The sequence below is a fragment of the Opisthorchis viverrini genome (genome assembly GCF_000715545.1).
Source record: "Opisthorchis viverrini unplaced genomic scaffold opera_v5_6, whole genome shotgun sequence".
Classification (NCBI taxonomy): Eukaryota; Metazoa; Platyhelminthes; class Trematoda; order Opisthorchiida; family Opisthorchiidae; genus Opisthorchis; species Opisthorchis viverrini.
In genome coordinates, this window is record NW_008751662.1 from 3,373,491 (window position 1) to 3,396,653 (window position 23,163).

A 23,163-nucleotide genomic window follows, 5' to 3' on the forward strand; every position below is an offset into this window, starting at 1 on the left:
GCTGAAGTTTTACAAGTTTTTGAGTTGTATTCACGGAATCGTGGTTGAATGTATTCAATACGGAAGTGTGGAGAATTGGAGGAAATAACTGAGAAATGTTTCTATATCCCACTGCCTCACCCATCCCTAACAGCAGTCTCATAACACCTCAGTATTACTGGGCGCCGGTGTTTCTGGAAACGAGAAGTGTCCTCTTCGCCCACTGAAATACTTCCAGGTGACCAGCTACCACTCGATTCTTGTTTAAAAAATCTTGTTCACTACGTTTTCGTGGTAGTGTTTTCACTAGGGTGGAGGGGAAAAATGGGGTATTAGGCTCTATATCCTAGTTGCGGTCCATTGACTATCTGTCTACAAGAGCTGGCTAAGTCCTGATTACCAACCAATAACAGCAAAAACTTTTATCAGCTCCGGTGCATTGGTAGGGAGAGACTATTTTTGGAATCCAACGGTCATGCTGAGGGCGCGTATCATCTGTTCTCTCTACGTTACCTGCTGCCCTGTAGGCCGCTGATGTTTGTGCAAAGGTTATCCTGGTTCAGAAGCCGCGACCCGTCACAACTCTTAATGAGACTGCTGATAGTGTGAGTAGACATCAAGGCAATATCTCTCAGGAGTATAACAAACGAAAGGCCTCACTGTGCCAGGAAATCAGAGCAGACTTACAGCAAAGAGACCAACCAGAAGTCGGTTCAAATCTCGTTCGGACAAGTACTTATCCCCCATTTGCAAACTATTATTAAAGTGGCCTGTGTGCCTTTTTTAGCGAATAGCGTACTGACCCAACTTCAAAGAAAAACTAATTATCCATTCACACACAAACGGTAGCAATTAGATAATTTGCATAAGATATGAAGCATTGTACTGAACGGTCCAATGAAATTTCCGGGGTCACTCATGTATACCAGCTATGGATGTCCGTAGCATTCGATGTACAGAGGAGAATGTTGGTAGCTCAGGTTGTTCACGAATTCAAACCTGCACAATATCCGTGAAGATTGTCAGGCATGTCTTGATTAGTTTGAGCTTTCGGGATCAAGATGGCTCAGTAGTTAAGGCGCAGGCTTACTGACCGGAATTTCCATGGTTCTTGCCCGACCTCTTCATATTGATCGTCCTTGTCTCGGGTTGGGCAGCCTAGAGGTATTGCGACCCTTGTGCCGCCTTCGGGTGACTTTCTTGGAAAGCTTGGAAGCTACTGGTTCCATTCCTTCCATCGAAATAACTCGATTTCCGTAAGGTATCGGCAATACGAGATAATCCATATGTGCTTCGCTAACTGTACAGTAAACTTTGGTTTCAGATCAAAGCAGTTATTCTTCTGTGGGAAACTTATCCCAACACATGTATAACAAAGACTNTAATTAGGTTTTCTCTGACATTTATGGATCACAATTTATTTTATCTAGGTTTATGTGAGATATTCTGGGGAAATTGTGGTAAACGCCGCTCCCAAGCAAAGGGCTTATAATGTTCAGAGTCAAGCTCTTTCTTTTTATCCAGGTACTCGAGCATACTCATTGCAATTCAGCTGACATATTTTCACTCTCATCAATATTTAATTTGTCGCGCTTCAGTATAATGTATGCTTTCTGAGGATAACGCATTCTTCATCAAAGTGATTATATCACTCGACATTCAGAGTATGCTCAGAGTATGTAATGGTTGAGACCTTCCGCTTTCGAATATGTTTCTGTAGGTGTTCTTAAGCTGACCCTTGCTACACTCACTCTTCTTGCCTAACTAACAGTATGTTTATCTACTTTCAGGGAAGGTGTCATGTGCCGTGTGCCGCAAGCGGTGTAAAGGTGATATTTTAAAAATCGAACAACAGTTTGTTCACCACAAGTGCTTTCAGTGTACAAGTAAGTTCAGAAGCCGGGGTCTTCTTCTACTCACCTCTCTTCAGAATGTCATAAAAATTTGCAACAAGGCGGATTTTTTGTGCGCGACCAGCGGTTCTATTGTCCAGATGATTACCAGGCCAACTTTGGAGTCAAATGCCAGGCATGTGGATCATTTGTCGAGGGTGAAGTGGTCACTGTACTGGGAAAGACGTTTCACACACATTGTTTTCGATGTTCAGCTTGCCGGTGGGTTATTCTTTTTCATTCGAGTACCTAGAGCTTCGGTGTCAAACTGTTTTTTGATTAGTCTCCAAGATGAACCGAGGAAAGACGTTTCACACACATTGTTTTCGATGTTCAGCTTGCCGGTGGGTTATTCTTTTTCATTCGAGTACCTAGAGCTTCGGTGTCAAACTGTTTTTTGATTAGTCTCCAAGAAGAACCGAGTGGCTCTTTACTGACCGGAAGGTCCGTGGTTCGAACCAGACCTCTGCCACTCGACTTCCCCTGTCTGGGCTTGGGCGACCTGACAGTATCCCAGCCCTCGTGCCGCTTTCGTGTGGCATGGCAACTAGGCACTGAAAAGGTGCTAGAGCTGGACGATTTAAAGTCGCCATCGGATTCGGCACTTTGTGAAGGAAAAAACATTGATTACAGTAAAACCATTAGCTATCCAACAAATGTTGGCATCTTCATAATAGTAGCCGCAACCTTTCTACCGGTTGAACTGCCATTAGGCTGTCCCGCGGCTTTCGGTTAATGAGAATCATGTAACAGCTCAATTTATCCGCGAGTGACTTACTCGAACCAGCCCGGGAGACATAACCGCGTTAAGTCATCACCATCGTCCTCCTCCTTCTCCTCCTCAATATCAGAGACAACAACATCAGTACTGACAGTGGCGCTTCATTGTCGTACATCTACAAAGTTCGTTTTATCGTATTTAGAACCTTAAAGCGACAAGAAGAGAACAGAGTGGCCGAGGGAGAGACCCAATCCCATAACCCCGCGTAGAGACTAGCAACTAAAGAGGAGAAATTCTGCCCTCTTTGCTGGGTATTTTATTCTTGGACGGAAGACGGAGATGGTTGCAAAGGAAATCCCAGCTGATAGGGAACAGTACTATGGAGTTTCAAGTGTCAATCTCGTGGGGAACGCTGAACTGACGCGAAGTGGTAGTGTTGGATAGATGGGAACAGTTGGAAACTTCATTCTGATCGGGTGATTCGGAAACGCGTTTGGTGGCCAGGAGTGGCCGATACCTGCTCTCACCCTTGACAAGCCATGTTCCTACCACGATTGAGGTAGCTTAAGGTCCGAAATGCAATCTATGGCGTATATTCACCCTGTTTTTCGGTGTCACATATCTAAGCTTAGACAGTTAAGAAGCTTCTTAGCTTTCGTTCCCTTTTAAATTAGCATTCCTCCGTCGAGCGATAGTGGTTGTGCCATTGGCCCGTGAGTTTACTGTCGCTGCTTCAGAATGTAAACTTGTTTAATGCATGGTTGGGAGATGGAATGACAGTGGGGACCTGGGGTCACTTTGTTCCGTCCCGCAGACCGTACCGTTGGTTAATGTTGGTTACTGTTGGTTAATGTTAATGGTTGATAATGTGCCAGAAAATTTGAACAGTTTCTGCTGAATCACTTCCCAACATGATCCAGTTTGTTCGTAAATAAGAATGCGAAAAACAATATAAAAAATCGTTCAGCTGTAGCAGCCTTTCGGTGCCTAACTGCCATGCCGCCCGAAGGAAGCACGAGGGCTGGGATACTGCCAGGTTGCCCGGGCCTAGACGGGGGAAGTCGAGAGCACCCTTCGGTCAGTAAATTCGCACTCTAACCAATGAGCCACCGTGGCCCCAAGAAAATGCGAACACTCTGGTAATTGATTTCTGTTCGGTTTTGGTGAACTGGGATGTTCGAAAACCACATTCAACTTTACTGGTTACTCCTGGTACCGAAACTATCTACTAATCTACTTGCTTCACCTTACAGCAGACCACTTGCAGACCTAGTAGTACAACACCGCGTTTGACCGTTTTGAAACAAGTTTTGAATGTGGGTGAAAACTGAACTTTCCTATAACCATTTAGTCCCACCTCTCGGTTGAATTACAGACAACCATGAAAAATACCATAGGTCGTGAACATGAGGGAGATTAATGCAGTTTTTAGTTAACGTAGAGAATTCTGTAAAGCATTTTGTGCTCAATTGCTCAATGAAGCTACGGGACTTTCCATGTGCGTCTCAGTTCACAAACCTCCAAAATGCATCCCCGAATAGCCCACCGGCGCAGGTCTAATCTGTTCAGTAAAGGTTTATTGCACGGAATTCATGCTTGGTTGCACACGCACAAACACACTTTCAGGTCGGTCACCAAGTGGACTCTTCCACTGAGTTAAATGCTAATCGGCCATTCTCTTGAGTCAAGCGTGAAAAATATCCGAATGTCGATAATCCAGGCTAGTTTCATAGAATTTACTGTGAATTTTTATCGAGTTACGGCAAGACAGTGAAAACCAACTATACTGCATTCATTAACGGAGGGCTGTAATAGTTGGCCAGTTTGCTAAGAGAATTTGAGTTTCGCACTTTATCGTATGTACTGTTGTCTGTGTGATGATAAATCTGGGGACAAACAATTAAACAACCTAAGAGAAGGTGAAACAGTCAATGGCAAGTAGCCACAGGTTGATTTCATAACCACAAAAGAATCGCACACTACCGGTTTAAATCAAGGACGTTCAACGATATAATTAGGAATTTACTTCGAGATTGATTTTTCACACAGGATCAACTAAAGTTTGGATAATAGGGTTTACAAATAGACAACGTATTTGTTGTCAAAAGAGCCAGTTGGTTATTCGCAATACTGGGGTTTTGGTCGGCATCTTCGAAGTAAACTTCACTGCAGTGGTCCTGACGGGAGATCTCTGTTGCGGGTGGGCGCTTTAACGGTCTCCTTCCGAAGTTATTTTGAGTTGTCACATCATCATTGAGCCAAATATTGCTTTCCAGTTCCGAAGCACACTGTCCCGACACGTTGAGTTGCAGCAGGAGGGTTATCAAAGATGGTCACCAAACAAGTGAATATCATCATCATCATCATTGTCAGCTGTAATAACCGCGTACTTGTCGTACAGTGGTTGAATGATGAATTGCTTTAATTGAGTAGGCGCGCTTCATGAGGAGTCAATGGGGATGATAAACCATACTTTTGATCACTTGTATGACATGATGACAACCTTATCATTGCTGAGAAGATATTCCTTGCACAAACGAATTTCAGTCAGGTGAACAACCGACTGAGGTGCACCCGGGCACTGTCGAACGGACGCTGTTGTTGATATTCACCATGCGGCTATGTTTCAGCATTTTACACCCCTCTAGCTACGGATTACTTTTGGTCACACTTACTATTTTCACTTGCTTTTACCATGCATTTCAATTTCTCATTGGTTTCGAGGCTTTTATATTTACCTCATTTGTATACTTTTCAGTCGACTGTTTTCCTCTGGCGAACGCACAACCATTGTTAGCAATGATTATTATTGCGTTTCTTGCGCCGGTCGCTTTACCAATGGACTTCGGTCGTCTAGTGACGCATCTTCTCGCGGGTCCCCGTCCAAGCCACAGGGTAGGTATGACGGATTTGGTAGGATCTCCTCTGTCTCTCCCACATTGACATGGACTATGCAGCCCACAGCCCACCAGGGGCAGGTGAACAACACTCCCATTGATCACGCACTACCGCCACAACCGAATGGTGGTCCTGATCACGCGACCTTGAGTAATGGTCTGGATGGTGCGTATCCGTTTGTGGATGGTCAACTTACTGTGCAAATAACAGAAAACGGTTACGCTGGTGAGTACCCTTTTAGTTCTATTATTTTTGCGTCACCTTTCTGTCTTCTCCTGATCTACTACAATTCGTTCGGCAAAATGGACTTGCAATTTTCTGACGAGTGTCAGTGTGTCAGTTTAGATACCATGGTGCTCAAAACGGGATCCGTCATAATATCCTCTTGTCCGGAGTACGGAGAGCTGTTGTACCGGTTACGGAGCTAGCTAAGTGGTTATGATTAGTTGATTACTTCAATCCTTATCATCTGTTAACGACTGCATCCGCTTCCAAAATTTGTACACTGTTTCGAAAGCGTCCAATACGATATTCTGTTTCACTTCGGAGGATTGTTGGCGCCCTTTTTATTGGACAAAAAGACGATTTTCTTTGAAAGATGTCCTTGAACTATTTATCATGAATGAAGAATAGTCTTGTTCGTTACATTTTACTCGCACCTGTTTGTTATCGGGCAATCCGTCATGCTTCATTGCTTAACTGCTGACACAAAATCACTGTTCCTCTCTTACGTACTCCGTAAAACTTTATTTCCCACATTTTCGTCAGCTAAAACTGGAACGACATCCGGAGGGTTTGGTTAGGTCTGTGTTACTCCATCGAATGTAGAGGTATCATCGTCCCCGCATGCAACTTGTGCATGTTCACAGTAACGGAACTGTTGAATGCGCATCCATGGTCACGAAAGCGCTCCTGGCTCTTGCGTGGTGAATATGTTGTTTTCAGTCTTAGAGGTGATGCCCATTCCGTACACCCTGCTAGTGTCTACGTGTCAATCAGCAGGTCGAGCGGCCAATCATGTGACCGTTCAAGGTCACCCCGTTCAGCTGTGCTACGTCAGTGTAGGCAGATTTCGAACGCCGGTGTGTTTAGTTCCAAGGATTTATGTCACTCTTGTTAGGCGCGATCTGATGGTTTCCATGGGAGCTTCCTTTTACTGTTGGCAGATTACGCAGACCACGCGCGTGATAACCGCTTGTCCGTTCAGATTTTGCAGCACAACAAATGACCTTTTTGTTGGTATAAGTTTGGGATTCCCAGTCCCATTCACTGTCATTAATCCGGACTTCAAAACCGATGTCCACAGGTTTTTGACAGTTGTTTTCCATAAGTCGCACACGGTAACAGACACTACAACACTGGTCGCCTGTATCAGTTAAACATGAATATCGCACGGCCACCTGTCCATTTAATTGATTAACTTGGTCAATAGTGCGCATCTGTCGGTCTCAGCTGAAATCAATCGATTGGTATCTTAGTAACGGAAGTATTGGGAACGTGTTACAGTTTTTCCCCTTGGTCTCAAGTGGTACAGATGGTGGCCTGAGCTGCCCCACGATCAGCTATGACCTATTTTAGGCTGGCGAAAATTTTTGATTTGTTTTTTGAATTGTAAGGCTTTCTAATTACATGTTTTTAGCCTGCTTCGTGCCATCGACCATGTGGCGATAATAGCACAGTTGTCCCATTCTTTTTTGGGAGTCATCAGCGTGTAATTCTCACGAACTCCCGGGCGACTCGATCCCGCAATTTTCATGGTGACTATCGAATACCCAGGGCGGTATGGTTTACTTCCACTCGGCAAGGATACGGCACCCCTCTAGTCCAACCAGTCATCATCATCATCGTCATCATCATCATCGACGGCATGAAATCAGTGTTCAACACCGATACTTCACTGCCGTGCCGTGAAGTAACCAGTACAGTAACCAGTACAAATATTCAGCTGTAAAACCCTTCCGGTGTTTAGCTACCATGCCACCCGAAGAAAGCCTGAACAAGAGCGGTCGGGATGTCAGGGTCGGGTTCGACCCACGGACGTTCCGGTAAGTAAGTTTGCGCCTTAACCACCGAGCTATCTAAAGCTCGGGGGTGAGATGGCCCAAGTGGTTAGAGCGCGAATTTACTGACCAGAAGGTCCGTGGTTCGAACCCGACCTCTGCCTCTCGACTTCCCCTGTCTAGGCTTGGGCAACCTGACAGTGTCCCAGCCCTCGTGCTTCCTTCGGGATGCATGGCAGCTAGGCATCGAAAGGGTGCTACAGCTGAACGATTTTTTTTATATCTAAATCTCAACCAGGTGGGCCATGCCCTGACTTCTCAGGGCGTGTTTGCAAGTTTCTTTGCACAACCGCCTTTATTGAGTCCTTCCACTCTGGCCCTTCTACAGGCTGCTTGTACGGTTAATGCTTTACCAACTGTAAGCTGCTTGAAAGACAGTAGTGGCTGTGCGCGAAATGCGCTCATTTGTGTACTAGTGTGGCTTTTATCGAGAGACTCAACTGAATAATCTCTCGTTTATACTTAGCCCGAAGAACGGCGAAACCTGCCATGGTCTGTCTAAAGGTTTCCAACTGCCTGAGGAGTAATACGTTCCGTTTACATCAGCTCTGGTTTGGCTCTGTGTGCCGTACTGAACGTATCTGTTGTCCCGACGTTCTCCTTATGGACCCATCCGTTATTAGAGGGCATAATTACTGGTTGGGATCAATATATTAATCCGTGCTATCTTCAGACCACTCCAGCTCCAATGCTTAATCAACGTATGCAACCATTCCGGATTCCGGGCCGTCACACTGACCCGTTCGTTATCTGATGTCTTGCTCAAGCGTACATTTTAGTGACAATAATCCGATGTTCAGTGGCGCAACCGTGGCACAGATCATTCGGGTATCATGGTACAGCATTTTTGGTTTGACTTATTGTTAACGCACTTCGTCCGAATTACGCGCCAGGGTTAACAGTCATTGCGAAGGAGACATAGTAGGCATGGCTTAATCAAATGTACCTAACTATTAACTTGCAGCGTGCCATTTTGACAGGCGTGGAAGAATGCGCACTTAAGTGGCAATTAATAACAACTATCCATAAGTAAGCGTAACCATGCGAAATCATAGCGAAGAAGGTGACAGGTGCAATGGTTTGACGCCAGGACGATGAAGCCAACGACCTGACTGTCATCTAGGGTACGAAAATGATCTCAATGATTGAAGGGGATTGTTTGTTCTAGGGGTTTCGTCCGCACCAAATTCACGGCGTCACCTGTTGTACGTTTCAGATCGATTTAAATGTCATTGACCGAGGCAGTTGTTTAATGATGGACGATAGCTGTAAGTCTCAACTGAGACGTCAAGGAAGGTGGTTAGGTGACAGCATGACTTGCACTTGTGTCAGATAATTTTTTCGCTTTTTTGTGTTCCTCACTAGTTCCTGGAACCGTATCCATTACGTGTAATGAGGTTTTACCTCTTCTTTAAAGATCGAAAATTGGAAATTCGATCATCCATTGTCCGTATTTCGGTCAAGAACTTGAATCGATTCAGTTTTCTTCGTTTGCACGCGCGCGCACGGAAACTTCGCCTTGTTTTTCGTGTCAAAGTAGGCGCCGCAAACGTGTGTGATCCTAACCGGGGACAATAGCCATGCTCGATTCCACTCTGTTGCGTTGTTGTTTATATGTGTGGCATACCAACATACATTCGCTCAAGCACATGTTTGTTTCCGTTTTGTTCTTCATCCCACTGTCGTGGATTTCCACGCATGATGAGTGACCCTTCCAAACTCCTCAGGCGCACACATTTTCTCCGCATAGTTGAGGTTACCTCAGTCTTGGACATTGCCCCCATAACTTTCCTTGACTTATGGCACGGGTGAATGGCCGAAGGAGCACAATGTCATGTGCAGTTCATCATTACCTTGTTGGCCTAGATGAATACAACTACCATGTTGGTCGGATTCTTTCCACATAGTCGTTTGTCAGTTCGATTCGGCTACCCGAATTGCGTAACCTGACTGCCATCTTCGCCGAACGAATTTGTCCGCACGTTCAGGTACATCCTCGCGCACTTCGGCTGCTTAGTTCTTTTCTCCTAATCCGAAGATTGTTGGCTCCCCGTTGACCCCTAGTTATCGAGCTGCTCCATTCTGTTCATTGTCCTATACTCTTTTTGAGTTTACGAGGCGTGTTCTAATTGTTTCATAAGCGAACCGCCTGCGTGAGCGCTAATCCTGCGTGGGATCCATTAGCGTAGTTAGTTCTGACGGGTACATGATGTTAGCCCATCGAAAACGAAACGCCTTGAATGTCTTGGATATCTACGTGGGTCTCAAGGTGGGTAACAGTTCTTGCTTGGTGTTTACTTTTGGCTACCATTCGCTGTGACCTAGCAAACATTATCAGTCGAGAAGAAGAAGTCTACTACCCTTAACGGCCACAGATGCAAGTTGTAAATCAATTGCGACAAAAATGAAGGAATTGACTACCCTACTGTTATCTTGTACTTAATTACTTAGAGATTTCAGTTACCCATACCTTTGGTTAGATCAGCGGAGAACCGTTTACGGAGTGTTGGGATAGTTTGGGCGCTATGAGTTGCCGGTTCACTGTAAAAATATTGAAAATTACACTGCCCCTTTATTGAATGGAACAAGCGTACGTTTCAATCGTGAACTTTTTCATGGAACAAATAACAGAGACAGCGCTAACTAGGGTGAAATCACGTGAGTTGTGATTGATGGGTTGGGCACGTGTTTATGCTGGTGGCTATGTCCTCAGTGGTTCACCAATAAACCTGAACTTAGAGCTGGTTCGGACGGTTGCGCGACTGTCCAAGCACATAACTCGGCAACAGGCTTGTATTAAGGGCGCAATCAAACCAGGGAACTCATACAGTCATCTGCGCGATCGGCTGCGGTGATTGCGGCTGGATCAGGCAAGAGAATGGGAACCTGAGCACAAACGGCACTGTTGCACCGATTTAGGAGGTTTCTGGAAACAACCAGCGAACGACTAAGGGAGTACTTTGCATCCAACAGCTGAGGATCATTGGATCATTTTCGACATCATACACATCTGCCACAAGAGCAATGTGTCGAATCTCTCGTTATTTATTTGACTCTGTCCTCCGTTGACCAGTCTGATAAATCCGATTCACTGCCCATTCGATCTTGCCTACTTCTTGTCAAGGTCGCAACCTGACAACTTAATGCAGTTCGGAAGGCATCTTCCGTTAACCACTGACGGCGCGCGCGCACGCACGCACGCACGCACACACACACAAACGTACAGACTGACATGTGCACACACGCAACATAGGAACAAGCACATCATCCACATGAGTTGGTTGCCAGCAATCTCAGATCAGTTGACATCACACTAGCTAGCATTGTCTCTATGATTTAGGTCCCAGTCATGTGTCCTCTAAAAGTCACCACTTACCGTTGTTACCATCGTCGTTAGTGTTCTTCTGAACCAGACCATTTCTTCAGAAACCTGACTATTTACATCCTCCGATGTCTACCATCGGTCCAGTTTCAAGCATTCCTAGGGTGGTTTCATGACATCCACCATCAAACGAAGTAACCTACGGTAGGTGCGATAACCTAATCCATGTCGTCATTCAGTTCAAAATAATCAGCTACAAGTTGTGCTGCTTACTGTTGCAAGCTGTTTCATCTCTGTGGTTACATCTCGAACGTCTTCTATGCTGTTCGCTTTGCGGACAGCTGTTTTGCGGCTAATTTGCATGCAGTGCTATCCACCCAGGTAAAGCGTTCTACTTCTTTTTCTCGGTCGTTGGAGGGTTGGTTGCAGATGTCAAAGCTTTGTGCCCGAGCACTCAGAAGTATACGGCAGAAAGAGTGAAAACACTGGACAGTTTTCGAAGTCTGGATTGGTGCTTACCTTTTAGTAGGCAACGAATGCGCGGGCGTTCACTCACGCTGGTCGCAACGGGAATACTAGCTTCCATTATATTGTGACACCTACCTTGGGCGTGTGGAACGGAAGTCCTACAGCACCGAGCAGGATTACGACCTGGTGGAGGGTGCATTGATCATATCTTTGCTTATCGTCAGGTACTTAAACAGCATCACCTATACCACCGAACAACAGTCGATGTTTTCCCCTTCGACTCAGTTGATAGGCTAGTCCTCCTAAATATCCTTGACGAGAGAGGTGTGCTATTGGATTTCGTTTGCATTCTTTTTACCTTTTGATTTCCGTACCTCTGTTTGCCCTCGCTTCCAAGGTTTGCTAGTATGTTCCACTGTCCCGTTTTCCGGCGATCGACACTGTGGTAGCTGGAACCAATGTGCCTATGGCACACGGTTTATAGATGATAAATTGAATTGAATTGAAAGTGGATTTCGTAAGGGTTGTTCCCTTCTGTCATCGACATCATGGAGTGCACACATCAAGGAACTATGAGTTTAGGTTTCGAAAACATGTCTGGAGAGAGATTTGGACTGTGCAGACGACGTAGTTGTGTTGTTTGACGAGTATTTGTCCGAGCAAAATACATTAACTGGAATGTTGGAGGTGATCTCATGTTTTCGCACACATTATGCATCCTCATAATGCAAGGTCTTACTTCAAGATTTCCCATGCCCTTGTGCATCTGTGAAAATCCAAAATTAAGAGCTTGAGTTTGTTTATCGGTTCATTTATCTTGACAGATGAATAAGCCGTGATGAAGTTACTGCGCGGACATTCTAGACTTGCGTCACTTATGGTGTCAGAAGCGAATTTCTTTGAACCTAAATGGCCGTGTACAAGGCAACTTTAGGAGCGGTCCTACGGTATAGTTGTGGGGCTCAACTCCTCTGAGGTGTAGCGTAGCAAGATTTAGCTGGCTGGAGCGAGCCCTCAACGAGGGGGTGCGGAAACGGGTACCTGGAAGTTAATATGATTCCTTGGGGCAGAAAATTGAACTTGCCAGTTTGAGGTGGTTGGGGCATGCGCTACGTAAGCCAAACTACCGTCTACCGAAGAAAGCGTTGTTTTCTATTCCGGGCAATTGTTGGTGAAAGGTCAAGGGGGCCATGGGAACGTCATATTAAAGCGGCTATTGTCAAAATGAGTTCTTTGGAATTTTCTCGTCTTCCTAGCTGCGGCCTGCGTGACTCTGCTTGTAGGTGGTTGGAAACTTCAGGAAGTGGCGCGCAATATATCCCACTGGCCCGCATGGTGCCGGACCGGCATTCCCTAGCCGGGCTGCCTGGCTAAAGTTCTTCTGTCATTGTGCGCTGAACATAGGTCAAGCTCGCAAAGGAGGCTGGGTTGACCCTTCTGATGGTGCCTTACTTTGGCGTAATGCTCAGACGTATTTATTTCAATGATGTGGGCATTTTATCCTTGATCGTTTTCCTTTAGGGCATAAGGCTTCTTCGCAATAAGTCCCCATCCTTCCCATCCCTTCCCACTCTACTAGGGCTTTCTTTACTTATGTTTGTATAGCAGTTAAGCACCAATATGAATTATTGGTGTTTGCAGTCAAATGATGGTCGTGACGCCGATGCTGATAATGTTGATAAGGACCCAGTGGGTCGTTTATGGGGCTCACTCCAGCACCTACCATTGAACGGGAGCAACAGGAGTCACGTGGCCGTCTACCGATGAGAACACTGACTTTTGCCTAGCAGCACAACTGTTACCGCAATTACGCCACCAATCAGCCCACAAACGCTGGCTTGCTACAGAGCTCCGTTTCACAGTGACGCACTCGCGGAGTGATGACTTATTTTCAACCAAATTTCCTAGCTCAGCGAAGGCCTAGCGATCATGTATCTTGTCTGGGCTACCAATACCTGGTTTAATAATACTTGATACCTCTTCATTTTACTCTTGATGTCTTGAAGCCACATCACCACCTTGATGACAATTCTCACCATCATAGTACGAGGCTCAGGAGTACACCAGTACGCTGTTATCCATCCAGCTAGGTGCCGATAGGTTGCTTCTTAGTCATTGTGCGCTGAACATAGGTGAAGCTCGCAAAGGAGGCTGGGTTGACCCTTCTGATGGTGCCTTACTTTGGCGTAATGCTCAGACGTATTTATTTCAATGATGTGGGCATTTTATCCTTGATCGTTTTCCTTTAGGGCATAAGGCTTCTTCGCAATAAGTCCCCATCCTTCCCATCCCTTCCCACTCTACTAGGGCTTTCTTTACTTATGTTTGTATAGCAGTTAAGCACCAATATGAATTATTGGTGTATTGCAGTCAATGATGGTCGTGACGCCGATGCTGATAATGTTGATAAGGACCCAGTGGGTCGTTTATGGGGCTCACTCCAGCACCTACCATTGAACGGGAGCAACAGGAGTCACGTGGCCGTCTACCGATGAGAACACTGACTTTTGCCTAGCAGCACAACTGTTACCGCAATTACGCCACCAATCAGCCCACAAACGCTGGCTTGCTACAGAGCTCCGTTTCACAGTGACGCACTCGCGGAGTGATGACTTATTTTCAACCAAATTTCCTAGCTCAGCGAAGGCCTAGCGATCATGTATCTTGTCTGGGCTACCAATACCTGGTTTAATAATACTTGATACCTCTTCATTTTACTCTTGATGTCTTGAAGCCACATCACCACCTTGATGACAATTCTCACCATCATAGTACGAGGCTCAGGAGTACACCAGTACGCTGTTATCCATCCAGCTAGGTGCCGATAGGTTGCTTCTTATGATCTACTAACCATATGGTTGGCTAGATGGACCAAACCATGTCGGGCTGTCAGGTTAGTGATTATTAAATGATGACGTTCTGTCCGTTTGCTTGCTACACCTCCCGTAGAGTAGAACTGGAGCATTTCACCTGGTTATATTTTGTGCGTCGACACTATTCACTGCCATACTTTTGACAGTTGCGCTATAATCCCCAATTTGTCTCGCTTTTTCTCCTTTCACAGGTTCGGACTCGGATAAGCACAAGACAGGGGTAAGTATTGCCTTATTTTCGTCGCATGCACTCTTCGGTATAACTCCACTGGCCTCGCTTGCACAGTTTTCAACTGTACGGAGGTTGTGGGAACTACATCTCTCTCAGAGCTTGAGTTCTAGACGACCAGCCGACAGATGTATGGCTCTATTACTTTGTGGATTTGAGCACCCACCCTGCAGTACCCCGGCTCATATCCTTCTGCCGGGCTGCACGACAGCTGGACACTAAAATGTACTGATGTCAAGTCACCTGATTTTTCACTTTGGAGTTATTTTGTACGCACGAAGAACAACGGTCCCTATTCGCTGTGTTCCCACTTGGCTTGTTTTTCGAATTTCACTTATCAGCACTTGTCTGGTTGTCAGGACAAGTGTGTTTACGTTGGTTTTTCTGCTGTCCGCTCTCATCATCGTATCACCCGTGTTTTACCAACGTTAACACCAGCAGCATCGACGAAGTCGACTCTTACCAGGTACCGCAGACAACAAACCACAACTGATTCCCTGTTGACAACCTAGTCCACCGGAATGAAGCGACAACCACACACACACACACACACACACACACAGAAGCGCGCACAAACACACTTGCGCTTTTAGCCCGGGAATAGGGTAATCCAGCACCGAAATAAGTTGTAATGCACTCAACGGAGCGGAGAACGATCCATGCGCCTCACTTGCTTTCTGATTGTTGCAGTTCCCACTTATACTCTCTCCCTGTTTACCTTTGTTGATACTTGTTGATATCAGTCCACTGGATATATGTAATGAGATATCTGTTTGAATTCAGTTTTACGAGATCTGGGCTACTGAGCCAGTAGATTGCTGTATGGATTAGGGTTGTCTCATAAGCCATCAACCCTGTAAGCCTCTTTGTTACTTGACTTTGCCACTTTAGTATATCCTCTTGTACATAAAGTATCAATTAATTTGATCTTGAATTTAAGTGCTATGGTGATAAGTTCCCATTTGTCGAATTGCCTTCAATGATACCCAGTGACTTAGTCGTCTGCCATGGCGTCATCGAGTTCGATTTGCCCGCGAGTTGTGTGCCACTTGAAGTTTCAGACCAACTCACCTCTTTCACTCATCTCTTGGACAGAAAGGACACGGCAGCACAATATAACTCGACCGAGAGCCTGTGTTTGCTGCCATAATGCACTTTCATCGACGTTGACAACAATATACTCGTCTCCCCCAATGCGGACTACCTAGTCAGAGAGGCCTGTTTTAGGTCGAAGTATTTGTTTTCTTGGACGAGGAGAGAACAGGTCGAAACGCTAGTCTATTTCCACCACATCAACCATACTTCAAATAGTTGATTTTTCCGGAAGTCTGCTGTCTGTCTTTATTTTTTATTACTCGCCCTGCTCAGTCTCGTTTCCAATGTAATTCTCCCACGATGCCAAATAAGCGAAGGATTACTCATGAGACGTAATCTTAACGCAATCTTACCAAATGAATCATCCGCTTTGGGCGATTTCGCGTTGTCCACAAACTGGTCTCTCTAGCTGTCGTGTCCTGTTTCGCCTACCTCTGAGTTATTTAGCTGGTAATCTTCAGGATTCTCATCACTTTGTCTACAGTTAGGCGGTAACCCTAAGTTCCCTGACGAACCGATTTTCGTATATTGGTCAGTTGTCTCACTTCCATAGCCGGACGAAGTCCGACATTAAAAAGGGTTATGCTTCTTTTCGTATTCTTATGCGTTGGTGAAGTGCAATCGGTTTTCGAAACCGCATGAAACTAGCCTGAATTGTCAACATGTTACTTGCATTGACAGTATGTCATATATGCTTATGCTTAGAGAGTTCGATTGGCTCCACCAAATATGCCGATAGGACGAGCGAAGCGAGCTGACATGTGGCATTTCACACCAGTTGATTCCGCCTTTCACCCTATACCAAGTGGGATCCATTTTCGCAGAATCAATCGAGGATTTTAGACTCCACTCGATGCACTTTGTTCGTGTTCCCTGCATCGAAATCGTCTTTACATCGCAGTGTAATCAATCGCTTTACGTTCGTGCTCTTGAACGTCTGTATCATGTCCTTCAAGTTTTCGACTACAATCATTCTGTTAACTTTCGTGGTCCTAATTCGAGTTTATCTAGTTGGCTTTAGGGTTGATTCCTTCCAAGAGAACACAGGTCCGTCGAGGAGACAGTTCTGCGTGATCCGAAGACGTTTCCTCGACTAAGAGGGTCATTTTATTGGCAAAAAATCAAGATCTGCACCCAAGCGTACTTTTTTAAATCTAGCCATAGGGATATCTAATTCAATCAGTCTACCTAAAAACTGACCAATATCACTTAGCGAGTATCCTTATAAAATTGTCTGTTATTTCTGCTGTCGCTACTTTTCACCGTTTTGCCGAATATCTTCGTTTATACTCTTGTTTATGTTTTCTGTCTGTTTAATCTTGTGTGATTCGAGGATGTTGCTTTTCTTTTTTTCAAATTTATCGAAGGGTATGGGTGAGCCACATAAAAAGCGGCTGTTATAGACGCTGTTTTAGATTAGCCCAGTTTAGCGCTCCGATTCGAAGAAGGTTACAACGTGTATTGTCTGGGCGCTAATGGACTTAGTTGTTACAATGAAATATTGGCTAATGAATCTCCCCCACAGTTTAGTAGATAATGCACAGTGCTTCATGGATATCCACCATTCTCAAAAGCGACGGCTGTTCTCCACTGGCAACCTTCGTTGGTGAAAGGTTAACGCGGTCAAGTGATTAAAGAGCAACGTGAAATCGAAGCTCCTGGTGTCCAGCTGAACTTCTTGAGGTCTTCGTGACTCTGTATCTGGGTCTAAATGGGGCTGCTTTCAGGTGGCTGAAAACCCGGTTCCAATGGATTCCTTTTTGTTACTTCCAGACTAGAGTACAATTTGTGCGTCTGCTCGGTAGGGCCCTTTGTGAAGATTTCTCACTTCAGATGGATGCACTGTTTTTCGAAGTTGTGAGCACCTTGCTTTCGAAAAATTTTTGCATTGTTTCGGGCTTCTTAAATAGACGTTCTTTCCAACCTTTGCTAAGGTGTATGTCTCCTGCTACAGAAGAACCTTACACAGTTATCCTGACGAGCAGATTCCTGATGATGTTCACTGTTTGGGGAACTTGTGTATTGTTGCTTTCGTCCCGCGAATATCAACAAAAGATTAATGAGGATTTTGAGGCTATTCCCAAAGTGTAAACGGGTTTTCCAACTGAAAAAATTCCAAGAATTCATTTTTGGGATGTTTCGGTCAGGTTAGATCTATTTTCCTTCAGAAGACAGTTTTTTCTCGAATGCTATCAAACAGCGCACACTGATGTCTTCTCGAATGGTGATGAAACGTCTGCAATTCAATTACCAAGCTCGGCGAATAGGTCAACAGCCAGCCGGTCAACACTAATAACGACGTGTCTTCCTAAAGTTACTGATTGCCTCGCGTGACTCTTTCTTCGTTTGTATGCGGTTTTCACAGAAAACGATTGAACATGGCCCGTGTCTAATATAGACGTCGGCACGCTTCTACGGATATATCGGCTGCTTTGTGGCACTAATGAACACTCGGTGCCCAATTTTTTCATACAGCTCGCCGTCAGCATTTGTTTTATAGCGATTGCAAGGTTATAAATTTATAAAGATTAGGCTGAACGCGGTTATCGCCACCCATCCGGTCGTAACTAGAATCTACGCTGTTTGGTTCTTTCCTGCCTCTTTGTTGGATAGTTTTCAACCGCTATTTCATTAGTCTGAATTTTCGTCTCCCTAATTCCTACTTTTTAATTATTATCCTCTCCTGTTGTCGCTTGCAGTGGTGGAATTAGTGTACTGGCTCACTCTAAATAACGTCTGACTGACGAATGTCGGCTTGCGTTTAGCGTCCATTCACCTAGTCCCTTGAGATTTCATGTTCTGTTGGACCACTAAACTCGGAAGATTATCTGATGAATTCCAGTCGTTTCTGGATGGCGCATGCCTGAATTCCTCCTATCGATCTTTGCTATCGCACATGTGATTCATTTGCTAGTCTTCCCATGATGATGTTTTTAATTTTTGTTCGAAAACACGCATCACTAACCAGCACACATGGTTCATCCTCAAACATGCCCTAAGATGAGTTCACCGTAGGGAACTGTCTGTGTTTACTTTGCATCCGGAATGACAAGCGGTACCTTATGAATCAGCAGAGTGATGGGCGGCTGTCTGCATCTCTCAGCTTATTTGTTGGTGTTTGTCCGGCTGTTCGATGGTACCTACCAAACGGAAGCATGCACTGCATGTAGACGGAACCTGAGCGTAATGCCTATTCGTGCAAAACCTATGAGGTTCGGTGGTTTGTTGAACGCTGAAACCAAGCGTTGGGGCGTAATTCCTTCCGAGAACTCTCTCCATAAAAGTTTACCACTTAGCGAAATACACTCATTTGCATATTAGTTTGGCTTTCACGGGAACTCACCTGAATCCCATGTAAGTCTGTCGTTTATGCTGTTCTTCTACACCTAAGGAGGGTGGAACCGATCGTGCGCTGTTATGAGTGAGTCCAAGCAAGATCTTACCTTGAATCTGTGGGTCTCTATGGGAATAGGTATACACAGGCAAGAGAAATTATGAGTGAGTCCAAGCAAGATCTTACCTTGAATCTGTGGGTCTCTATGGGAATAGGTATACACAGCCTTCGTAAGAGAAAAAAAGTGCGGTGCTTTTCATAGTCACATGCTGTCATACTTTCTGATGGTCGACGGCGTTAAAAGGTGCTTTTAGAATAGCGATCGGTGGTCGTCCAGATAAATGGCACAGTTCAAGCATTTGTCGCAAAGTGAAGATGTGATCCAGGTTGATTCTCATGAATCACACTCTCTAGAGGACAATAATAGGACAATAACCGAGAAAACCCTGACGAATATGATGAGCAGACTTATAACTCGACATGATGTTACATCTCATAGAAGCACTGTCTAAACTATAATCTGCTTGGTATGGTTGAATTACCCTCCCTTTTGGGCTTTGAATCAAAAGTCTAACGCACAAAGCAGTGGGAGTATTGAGGGTTTTGTTTAGCGACCCATCCCTTAGCCTCTTACCGAAAAGTCAGAACTGCGAGACAGCGGTTCCTATGTTTTTTGGACCATTCTGGGACCCTGCCACCCAACTTCGTGGCTCATTCGGCTGCGGAGAACGGCCTGACCCAAGGGCGTAGGACGTAAGGCCTAGGTGCACGACTCTTTATTTCGTTACGCAGCACCGGTGTGTTTGGAGCCACCTCATGCTCTTAACAAGGAATAATCAATCCTTGGCAACTGTTTGGCGTTGGGAATGTCTTGTTTTTAGGGCCGGGTTGCCCTTCCGTTCGGGAAAACCGGATCGTCACTTCTGTATGTGTGGAAATGCTGTTTGTTCTGGGGAGGATCACCTCACATCTCTCGCACTTTTGCAAAAAGCACTGTGAACTTGCTCCCAGACTGCCTGTTACTCCGATGTTTCACATCACAGCGATTCGATGTTCTTCGTCAGACTGTCTTTCTTAGGACTTTCTGGCACAATTGAATCTTGAGAAAACGAACTACTGCCAGCAGTGCCCACAGTATCATTATAGCAATGAAGTCAGAAACCACAGCAAACTGATAGCTACATTGGGCCGTTTTGTTTTAGGCGAATTTTCCATGTTTGTCCAACTATTCGTCCTAGCCTTTGATAACACAGTAGTGCATTGTACAATCCGACAACACGATCTGTCAGGTGATCTTTGGTGTTTTTCCGCCTTGTCCCACCTGTCGCATGCCACGTAGTTTCTCTTTTGGCAACTAGTCATGTGGTTCCTCAAATTCCCCGCCTCGGCTCGACGGCGCTCTAGTTTTTTACAGGTTGTTCTCGTTTTTCAACTACTAATTGGCTTCTTTGCACTTTGAGGATGTCACGGAAGTGACAGATTCAATGGTGCCAGATGCAGAAGGATCGGACCAGTATTTGTAACTAATTGCAGCACCATGAATGGAACACTATCGTGTGTAGAAGCATAAAGTTCAGCCTGAACGTGCAGGTCCGAAAGTCCGTTGAAATTTTCGAAAAATTTCCTTGCGCTTTTGTGGATGTAACATTCCATGGTAGTTTGCTGTCATCCCTATTTTTGTGTAAAACATTCTCCGTTGAGGGCGTCACCAATACCCGACTACAGGCCCGTCCTACTCTGGACAAGTGTAGATTTTTCGTTCTTAGTTCGTTACCTCAATGAATCCTAGGCCTTCAAGACCCAATTTCAGATTGGCTTTTTCATTTGCCCGCTTTTTTCAATTTTCTACTCTGCGTTTTTTGTTGTTGACTATTTTTTGATTGAAATACTCTAATATCCTGTCACTCAATCAATATTTTTATCTATATCACCAGGGCAACGGTGGGTGCTTCCATCTCGAGCGTCCTTGGTTTAAATTCCGCCCAGATCTGGACCATACGCTTGGTAGTTTCCTAGCTCTAGTGTTTCCTACATGTCTGAAACAGAGCAATTTCGTACGTTTCCAGCTTCCCTTTAATTCTCCGGACACTCATGACTGCCAGGTGTCTCGTAAAAGATGGCGGGAAAGCATATGCCCCCTCCGTAACTTTCTCGATATTGGTTCTCCTTGGCTCTAGACTAGAGTACCCGACCTATCATTGTTACTGAAAATAGTTGCAATCACTGTTCGTGAATCTAGGTACATTTACCTACTTGGTGCGAGAATGTTTTAAACAAACCAAGAATTCTCTTGGTCGTTCTGCGTGTTCTTTGTTAAAGATCTGACACTCAACCTGTTCAACTATTGTTAGACATTAGGCGCAGGGCAAGTAATACAGTATTTCCTTAATTGCCCTCTCACAATAGGGACAACTTCAACCAAGTTACTTGGTTGGTTCGTTTTGGAGGACCATTGTGTTATTTTGTGTTTACGTTTATTACCCTTTCCGACATTCTTCGTCACGCAGTTTGACTTCGTCTGACTTCATCCATTCCTAGCACAGGAAAACTGAAAGAGTATCGTTCAGAGGGAAAAATTGTTTAGTGTGTACGAAACGAGCCATGACCTGCGAGGGATGACAGCTTTGAACCATTTAGCAGTGCGACCCCTCTCCCGATAGGTTTCTCTTAGTGGGAGTGATGTGTTTTTTCTCCAATTATGTCAACTTGGTTCTGCTTGCCGTGGTAGGTCAGAACTTGTCAAGCACTTTCATGGTTTGCGACAGTGTTTGAACGCTCCTGTGGCACGTCTACAGCTACTCTTAATGTCGTGCGTTGTGCTTGTCTCCGTTTCTTGACGTGGAACTACGAACGTCAGGCGATTTTGGTTTGTCCTTTTTACCCTACTGCGGTCAGCTTCAGCAGTGGCTTTACTACGTTTGCAAGATCTTACATAGCTCTTTAATACTCCCTTAGTTATAATCTACTAAACTCGATTGATGCATTTCATATGATTTCAGTTGCACCTCTTAGAATAATATGTCAGTGTTGGTTTATCCTGGTCTTTATCCATACTACTGAGAAGTTCACAGCGCCGATCCATGGTATTTATTGTTTTTGTCTAATGCCGTTACAAGCTGATCACCGATTCAAGTTGCTTTTCAGTGATTCATACCGACATCTGCACACTTGAGTTGTGACTGCTATTGTTGGTTGGCATTGGGTGTTCGGCCTATTGACCACTTGAGATAGATGGAATGCGGTGCTGAGTGGTTGTCTTGTGGTAGCTCGGCCAAACACACTATCAGATTACCTGTGAATGCTTGATTGGTTTTCAAACGTGTGCTTTCAGACAGTACTCATTGGTGTCACTCAAATGCGATTGTTCAGGGTCCGTTTTCGGCAAGTACAAAACCGAATTGTCTTGGCACTCCGTTTAGTTGTCTTCGTTCAGATAGTCTTTCACACGCTGTCACCCTAACTATATTCAGATCCATCTTCATCACTGCTTATTGTGAAGTACGAACTTCTGCACTGCGCCTTAAACGTAACGCTATTAGTGACGCATTCCGTGAACTTAACGCTGAATGTCTCGAAATGCTCCCCGCTTGCTTTCGGATTGCTGTTATCTAGGCTTGGACAGTCCAGGAATATTCCAGCACCTCCTGTTTCTTCAGGGTAAACGATCACTGTGCGGAGACACGACCACAGTTGGACAGTTTTTGGTCTATGCACGTAGCGTGACCAAATTTTCTCTCCCTCCCGCGGTTCTTGCTCGTCTCAGAAATATACTGACGCATTCGTTCCCGGCATATATTTCCAACTCCACTTTAACGAAGCCCGGATTCATCCGGGAATTGCTAACCTAGAAACTCACCACAGTATTCTTGACTGATTACTTCCATTTTCGGCGTTGGCGTCGCGTCTGTTTAGTATGTGTCCGAAGGTTTATAGTTGTTAAACTCATCAACAAACCTTCCCTTTGCCATCTTCAGGCGGTTTCACATAGTACCCTCCTAACAGCGGACGCTGAACGTGAGCATAAACTCATAACAGATGAGCCTTTCCCTTGAGATGTGCAGTGATAATAACACTAACTTTCAGCTGTGATACTGTTTCGGCGTGTGGCTACCATGCAACTAGAAGGGTGCACGAGGGTTGAGTTACTGATGGATTGCTCAAGCGTAGACAGGAGCAGTCGAACATCCAGGATTGAGTTCCAACCACGATTCAGTATTTTCGCGCCTTAATCATTGAGCCTTAATCTCAAGCCCTCAGGTGTGTGTATCTTTGAGGTATGTGTTCCTCTTCCG

General features: G+C 45.0%; 1 protein-coding gene across 1 annotated transcript in view; it reads left to right on the top strand.

Moving 5' to 3' along the window:
- Nucleotides 1–5,350: 5,350 nt before the first annotated feature.
- T265_12596 (hypothetical protein) overlaps nucleotides 5,351–23,163 on the top strand; it is a gene marked incomplete at both ends in the record, with an annotated part of 39,111 nt that continues 21,298 nt past the window's right edge. The window contains 2 exons of the mRNA XM_009164517.1: nucleotides 5,351–5,715; nucleotides 14,405–14,433. Of these exons, the coding sequence (XP_009162781.1) occupies nucleotides 5,352–5,715; nucleotides 14,405–14,433 (393 nt within the window). The remainder of the gene's footprint in view (nucleotides 5,716–14,404; nucleotides 14,434–23,163) is intronic.